The sequence below is a fragment of the Larimichthys crocea genome, chromosome XXI (assembly GCF_000972845.2).
Source record: "Larimichthys crocea isolate SSNF chromosome XXI, L_crocea_2.0, whole genome shotgun sequence".
Classification (NCBI taxonomy): domain Eukaryota; kingdom Metazoa; phylum Chordata; class Actinopteri; family Sciaenidae; genus Larimichthys; species Larimichthys crocea.
Window position 1 is genome coordinate 2803730 of NC_040031.1, and position 7591 is coordinate 2811320.

The window sequence follows — 7591 nt, forward strand, 5'->3', positions numbered from 1 at the left end:
TTGTATTTACAGTACGGGGTCACAGTACAGCTCGTCATCCTCGTATTCGCAGTGCCCCTGAAAGCACCATTAAACAGGCCGGTGATGACGTCAGTATCTGGCTGTCTACATCTCTCAGGTTCAGTCCAGGACTTTGAGACTTCATAAACATCAGACCAAAGGCAGGCTCGGTGTTACCTTATCATTTTATCACACTGTGCACATCGGCTCGGTTTCTACATGAAGGAATGTGTCGTCTGAATGCAATAGTTTGGCTCTTTCAGCTGAGTTTATTAGTTTAGTTGAGACATTAACTCCATCAGGATGCACCTACTCTATCAGTATTTGTTATCCAGATGGATTTATTACAGGTTTTGTTCTTTTCACTGAATTTGAAAAATATAATAAAGGATTCAAAATAACGCTTTGTTCCTTCAAAATGAAAATGAAACCAAATGTGTCAGGATGGTTCGGAAGACTGTTCAGATAAAGAACAAATAAGACCTGATGGTGGATACAAGTAAAAATAGAAACATATATCACCCTATATCTACTTCAGTGAATCAGTGATGGCAACAAATAAGAGTTAAACACATTTAATCCAACATCGGCTGTCTTCAACTGAGACTACAGGACGCATTCAGGAGACAAATGATGAGTTTAAGGCCTGTCCAAAAATCAGGGTAGAAAAAAGAAAGATAAAAATATTCTTCTCCATAAGGCACCAAGGTTAAAATGAATGTGTTGTTTCTGAAATATTTAAAGTGATGAAAACTTAATATGAAGGCTCAGCACTGCCCCCTACCGGCTGCATACTCATATCTTCTGTTCTATACTAATAAAATACTGTGTATATAATAAAATAATAAAAATCAAGAGGAGTAAACAGTGAAGACTCTCCACAGTCGAGCACTGGGCAGTTCCCAGTTTGAACATGTGAAACGTATGGACAGAAAAAAAAACAGTTAATCTGTTTGATGCAGTTAAACAAAAACCTCCCTTGATTTGTTCTTCCGGTTCACACAAACGTTTGTCAGTCGTTATCGGAGTGTCTCATCAAGTTTTTGACTGTTCATTAACTCCTACGGTTATTCTGGAGGCGTGTCTGGTTTGTGGTGGTCACCATTGGCAACTGCAGCCATCTTTGAGTTGTCCGTTTCCTGTTCAGCTACATGTCTTTTCTTGATCCCCTCTTCCTCTGTGATGCCGTTCATCTTTGCCTCCCTCTTCCTCTTGCAGACCAGGCCAGAGTCTTCCTCTCCGATTCGACCCTCCGGTATACCCAGAACTCGCAGGCAGACGATGGCGGCCGCTTGTTCTGCAAATTTCTTCGACTTCTCCCTGAACACAACAACATCATTTAACACGAGAGCCCTCAGATCTATGCTGATTCTGGAAGTGTGTGTGTTTGTACTCACCACAGTGAAGATCTGTATTTCTTTCCTGCTATAGTGACGGTGGACTGAAAGGCTCGATCCTGAGAGCGCTGCACCTGAAAACACAACACACACAAACTGTTCATAACTGATCGCTGATGACTCGAGTCGCTGTGACTCGGACTCACTCTTTCGATGACTTGCTGTCACTTGATGTGACAGAAAAGACTCCACCTGGAAATTAAATTGAGACTCGATGCCTCAAACGACTTGTCTGTGTTCATTTTGTGTTTTAGTTTAAATATTAAAAATGTTCAACGTTGTTCTTAACAAGTTTTATGTGTTTGTCATTTTTAAAGACTCATTCAGATTGCTGACGCTAACATTAGGCATAAACAAACTGTTCTCTCACAACTCTGTGGCTCGCTAACATTGGCTAGATACACTGACAGTATGCAGTAGAGTGATGTCATTGGTTGGCTGTACTGCTTCGTCTGCCTCCAGGCAAAGACGTGGATTATTGGGCGGACCTAACCTGGGTGCTCTAATAAGCCATCTGTAATGGCTCTTACCTGTCAAGCAGTCACACTGTAAATTATGCACAACTTTAAGCCTTATTATAATTTGAACCTCCGTACAGTTGTCATGAACAGGAAAAGTAGCTATAGAGACCAAAACCTTGACTAGCTCGCTTGGCTGGATACAATCTGTTCTCAAGTAAAGTAAAGTAAAGTAAGCACTTCCCAGCGCAGGTATCAATGGAATCGAGAAATCAATCAAAGTAATTTCAATCAGACTGAAGTTTTATTTTTTTTAGTTTTCTGTGTATGAGCCCCAGTGTCACCCTGAACTTCTAGTGAAGACAAGTCAAGTGAATTTCTTACCATCTCATACAGCGGCTGCTCTAGTTTCTCCTTGCGGCTCCACTCCAGCAGGAACATCTTTGGAGTGATCTGAGGTGGATACTCTCTCCTAAAACCACAAACACACATAGAGATTGTCAAACTTGTGATTTATCAGATGAGATTCACAGTGAGAGAGCAGTCCTTTTAGCTTCAGTCGTCAAACCTATAACAGACTAATCGTTAGTATGCTACTAGAATGTAAAAGTGTATTTAAATATCAAAACTCATACAGGAGTCAGTTTCTACTTACATTTTTCTGAAACTTTAAAAGTGCACAATGGTATGTTATAAAAATTAGGATTATAGTGGGGTGCAGATGTTTTACCTCATACAAATAGTGTGTGTGTATCCTGTCTTTTGCATGTCTCACATACTTCCCTTAGTTGGCCTCTGATTTACTGAGGCTGGCAGGGAGAGACAATTATAAATTAGTGGTACAAGGACAGGGGAGAGACAGACTAGGGGAGTACCTAGTGCATATAAAATATAGTGCTCATTCTTGAGCAGTAAACCAAAAAGGAATGTTATGATGTTATCTGTATCAGTGGGGAGGTGTCCAAGACCCCCCATTTTTAAAAAAAATGTATAAGAACCTACTGACAGGGCTCCTCGGGGAGCCTTTTCTCTGTAACCCCTTTTGTGTGTTGCACTGTTAAACCTCCTTCTTGTACAAGAATAATAAATTCAACTTAAACTTTGATACTTTGAATCCAGTCCTCCTTATTCAAGGGTTCTTCTTGTAACAGGGTATTTATGCAGTAGCATACAAATTGGATCTGAGTGTGAGCTGCTACATACAATTGACCTTACAGGGACAAATAAAATTGCACTGAATTAAATTATATTAAATGATGCACATTTATCACAATGTTCATTGATTAAATGACTGACCGCTCAAACTTGACAGCCATGGTGGTGACATCTCCATCCATTACGAGTCGGTCCGGCTGGCTGCTGCTCTCCAGGACATCCCTCCTGGCCTGCAGCCGTTCCTGGGTCTGCTGGTACAACTCCTGCAGCCTGTACGCCTCGCTGCAACACAACACCACAATGACACCGCGTCACATTACAGCACACATCACTTGATACGTGACATCAGACACCAGCTGTGTCACTTCCACTGAATAAATGTCCAGGAGTCATAAAAAAGTCCTGTGCCTGATCTCAGCGATGGTCTGAGCCGCCTGCACCTGCTTCCCCAGAGGAGATTCCACCTTGTCTCTCAGCATCTGACACAGACAGTACTTGGTGTTGAAGGCATTGTTTTCGTACTGGATTGCCTGTGAAACACAAGACCACGAGTAACAGATTCAGTCCACTTCCACTGAAGATGTAGGACAAAAACTCTTCAACTGGGAATTTCCAACGTGCAATTTAAATGAAAAAACAACAGCAGAAGTCGGTTTTGAGTGTACTTGTATGGTGACAAAAATCATCCAATAACACGTCATATTAAAAACATGGGTCTGTGATCACGCAAAAACTCACATATTTGAGGTATTCCTCCATGACCGTCTCCACAGGAAGTGGTCCCTGGTTGCTGAAGACTGACGCGTTCCACATGGCAGCACGGGCCAACATGACTGACGAGGCGCCCGCCGCCTTCCTGAACTCCTCGATGTCGCCGTTTGTCTTCACCAGATCCAGAGAGCCTCCACTGCAGGAGACATCGACTGTGTTTAATGACCAATTAACAAACATGTTCTTAAATTGATTTTTTCTCTGATGTCTGGTTCCTTACTTGGCGATGACGGGGATGGAAACAGCCTGAGCGACGGCCTGAATATAATCGCAGTGGACGGGGTGTCTGGGACGCTCTTCCTTCATCCTGGACAACGCAACAATCATCACAAAAACATGAAAATGTTGTAAGTAAACACACCGTACTACATAAATGAAGCAGATAACAGGCCAATCAGAAACACGATACATCTGCTCTTTGACTCGTCAAGCTATATGAAGGTGCAGAAAATATTTAATAAAAACAAAAAAAGAGTTAAACTATGAATTTCTTCCAAAAGTCAAACAAAAATATAAAGACAATATTAAATAACTAAAAAGGTAACCAGTTTACCTGCCATGAACAGCGATGGCAGCGACGCCGGTCCTCTCAATTCTCTGGACCAGACTGAGCGTCTCCTCCAACTGAATCCAGTAAAAAAAACATGAAACCATTTACAGATGATATTACTGGGGACACTGCAAGACTTTCACCATTTAAAACAGCTGATAAATCTGCCTCAGACGTTATTGTTACAACATGAAACAAACAATCACAAAAACACAAGAACATATTTATGATAGATGATAATCATTTTTCACATCTTACCGAAGGCAGGATTCGTATTTTACATGTGACCGGTATGGAAAGTCCTGTGACCAGCTTCTTGAGGATCTACAAGTAAGAGTTATTTTTAAAATGTTTTGTAATCAAACATCTGCTGTCTCTTTGTCCACACATAATCAGCAGGATTTACAAACACAGTGGTGCTCATTTTCTTCAGACAGACTCAATACTACAATTTTTATACAGTTTGTCTGAGACTTATCCAGCTGAGGTACTCACCGCCTCAATCTTGTCAGGATCCGACAGAAGAGCAGCTCCCATCCCGCCCTGCAAGAGGTCAGAGGTCAGCCAGAGGTCAAAGGTCAGAGCAGCAGGTTGGTTACTGACAGGAAACTCACCTTAGTGGAGTATTCTTTCGGACAGCCCATATTCACATCGACAGCAGCCACGTCCTTCTCCCTGTGCGACAAGCACATTGTTAGAATAATTAGTGTCTTACCAGCCAGGTTGTTCACATTATATTTGCATTTTCCCACTTTTTAAATGTGAATTTTTAGAGTTCTAAGATGTGTATTTAACTCTGTTGGATTTTAAAGCCTTGAAATATTATAAATGCATATGTGATACCAAAGTTAGACATCTCATTAAGCATCTAGAAAATAAACGTTCAGAGCCATTAGAACACCTGATTCAAAACAGCTCATTTTGCTGTTTAGACCATTTTTGCAGACAGTAAAGGTGTGGAACTGCAGCCTGTGTTGGCCTTATTTGCGGCAACCTGAGAAAAGAAGTCTATGCAAATCTGCAATTCCTTGAACAGCCACTTGAGGCTGACAGAACAAGTCAATCTCTAATTTTATTTCTGATCAAAGTGTGTTTTACAATGAGTTAACAAGGCAGTCAAGCTGTCTTAGTTTGTTACAAGAGAGAGAGATAGGTGTACAGTTTTTTTCGGGACAGTTTGAGTTTATACTGTTTATTTATTACACTAAAGGTAGTAAGATATAGCCGGGGTGGGTTAATTGCGGAATTTCTGTAATATATGTCTGAATGTCTGTTATGTGACATAACACCCAATTTCAGGAAAGTGCTTGAAATCTATATACATACATTTACTAAACTATGCATACATAAGACTCTAAATTATAAGATATTGTAACTATAGGATCCGTCCATTCATTTTCTCTAACCGTTTATCCTCATCAGGGTCACAGTGGGGCTGGAGCCTATCCCAGCCAACGCAAGAGGCGGGTACATCCTGGACAAGTCACCAGCTTATCGCAGGGCACATAGAGACAAACAACCATTCACACTCACATTCACACCTACAGACAATTTAGAGTCACCCATCAACCTATAAGTTCATATCTTTGGACTGTATGAGGAAGCTGTTGCTGTGGGGCAACAGTGCAAACTACTGCGCCACTGTACTGCCGAAATATAACATAAAATAAATAAATGTCATAATACATACTTAGCAGGTTGTGAATACTATTGGGATTATGTTCAACTTAAATGTCAGACATGCAGCTGTGGACTTACACGAGCCGGGCCACGGTCAGTGCTCTGTCTGGGTCAGAAGTTCCCTGAAAAACAAGAGAAAACGTCTCTGACTGTGAATCTACAACAAACTGACAGCAAACATGGACGAAACGTTTGTTTTCTGTCTCACCATCTGAAAGACAACTCTGTCCTTCTCCCTCTCGCAGGTCCTGAACATCACTCGCTCATCTGGAGCGACAAAATCCACCGTCTCCAGCACCTCTGACAAACAGTAAAACAGTAAGGATGTAAAACTTGTTTGTTGTGTCTGTCAGTCTGGATCATCATCTGTGTTTTACGAATGAGGCTCTTACCGTTCACTACCCTGTGACACTGGGCCATTTTGATGTCGATTAACTCCTGAAACAGACAGCACAGGGTTAACAACGCTCATTTAAACACTGATTTCAGATTGAGCCTCCATCCTCACCTCACAGTAAACCAGATCAGCTCCGTAGTCCAGAGCCAGCAGCCTCATGGGCAGAGTCCCCACCCGGACCATGGGAGCCAGGGCGGTGATGTTTCTGAAGCTCAGCCTGCTTGCTGCCATCCTGGCGGCTCACTCATCCTGTTGACAGCAGAGAGAAAGACTAGACGATCATCTGTAAGCACTGGACTTTAAATATGTACTGTCTCTGGTCCGTTTCGCCGCGTTTTCATGTATGAAGCCGCCACGAGAAACTCCCTTCAGAAATCAGCTGATTTAAAGTGACTTCGGGTCTCGCCGCTGTGCGCGCTCAACACACGGTAACTGAGGAGCTTACACTTAAAACCTGAATTTGTGGGATTTATTATTCACCCGAAAAACATTTCAAACACCACATCACACATAAAACAAATAATATTAACTTTTAGGCTGCCTGCTGCTCACATATCAAAGGTCAGCTAATCTGTCTGTCTCCAACGTTAAGAGCCAAACATAAATGGAGATTTTATTCAAGTTAAATTGACCATTAATGAATAAAAAGCGTGCCGAAATATCTCCAGGGTGACAATCATTTGTCAAACGGGGAAATTAATAATCCAGCGCCTCTGTACAAGCAGGTTAACTTTAAATTGTAACTTTTCTAAACGGACTTTGGCAGAACAAACCCATCACTGCTATGCTATGCTAACACTGCTCTATCAGCAGTGTTTCAACATAACCTCAGCTGAAACAGACTTTAACATGACGGTGACGCGCATGTTTATGCAAGTATGTATCTATATATATGTTGTATGGCTGATTTAAATAAACTCACCGACATATATGTTGGCTGTTACTGACGACAGCAGCTGTAACGTGTGGTCATGTGGGGAAAGACTGGAGCAGCGTGCTGTTTAAACTTCCTGTTTAGACCGCTACGTCACCATGTCGTCAGAGATCAACAGTAAGTAGATCAGCACTACATAGAGCGGAGAGGTCATTCATTCATTCATTCATTCATTCATTCATTCATAAAGACAAACATCAGACACGTTCCAGTTCATTTATTGTGCTGCTATAGTTATTTATCTCATCT

At 41.6% G+C, this 7591-nt stretch overlaps 1 protein-coding gene across 1 annotated transcript; it reads right to left on the reverse strand.

Moving 5' to 3' along the window:
* Positions 1-249: 249 nt before the first annotated feature.
* dus2 (dihydrouridine synthase 2) lies at positions 250-7456 on the reverse strand. Its single transcript, XM_019270129.2, has 16 exons — positions 7331-7456; positions 6520-6657; positions 6404-6449; positions 6220-6311; positions 6090-6133; positions 4946-5006; positions 4827-4874; positions 4590-4655; positions 4335-4405; positions 4002-4088; positions 3749-3917; positions 3419-3540; positions 3152-3292; positions 2240-2327; positions 1398-1471; positions 250-1320 (listed from the first exon to the last, which is right to left on the reverse strand). Exons 2-16 carry the CDS (start codon positions 6637-6639, stop codon positions 1068-1070), a joined length of 1482 nt encoding a protein of 493 aa, XP_019125674.1. The 5' UTR covers positions 6640-6657; positions 7331-7456; the 3' UTR covers positions 250-1067.
* Between the last annotated feature and the right edge of the window lie 135 nt (positions 7457-7591).

Bases quoted from the DNA above. Each gene is read 5' to 3' on its own strand.
- dus2 (XM_019270129.2), bottom strand. From the start codon at position 6,639: ATGGCAGCAAGCAGGCTGAGCTTCAGAAACATCACCGCCCTGGCTCCC. The intron at 4,406-4,589 runs GTAAGATGTGAA...TACTGGATTCAG, and splicing joins AAATACGAATCCTGCCTTCG to TTGGAGGAGACGCTCAGTCT. The intron at 3,293-3,418 runs GCACAGGACTTT...GTTGTGTTGCAG, and splicing joins CAGACCATCGCTGAGATCAG to CGAGGCGTACAGGCTGCAGG.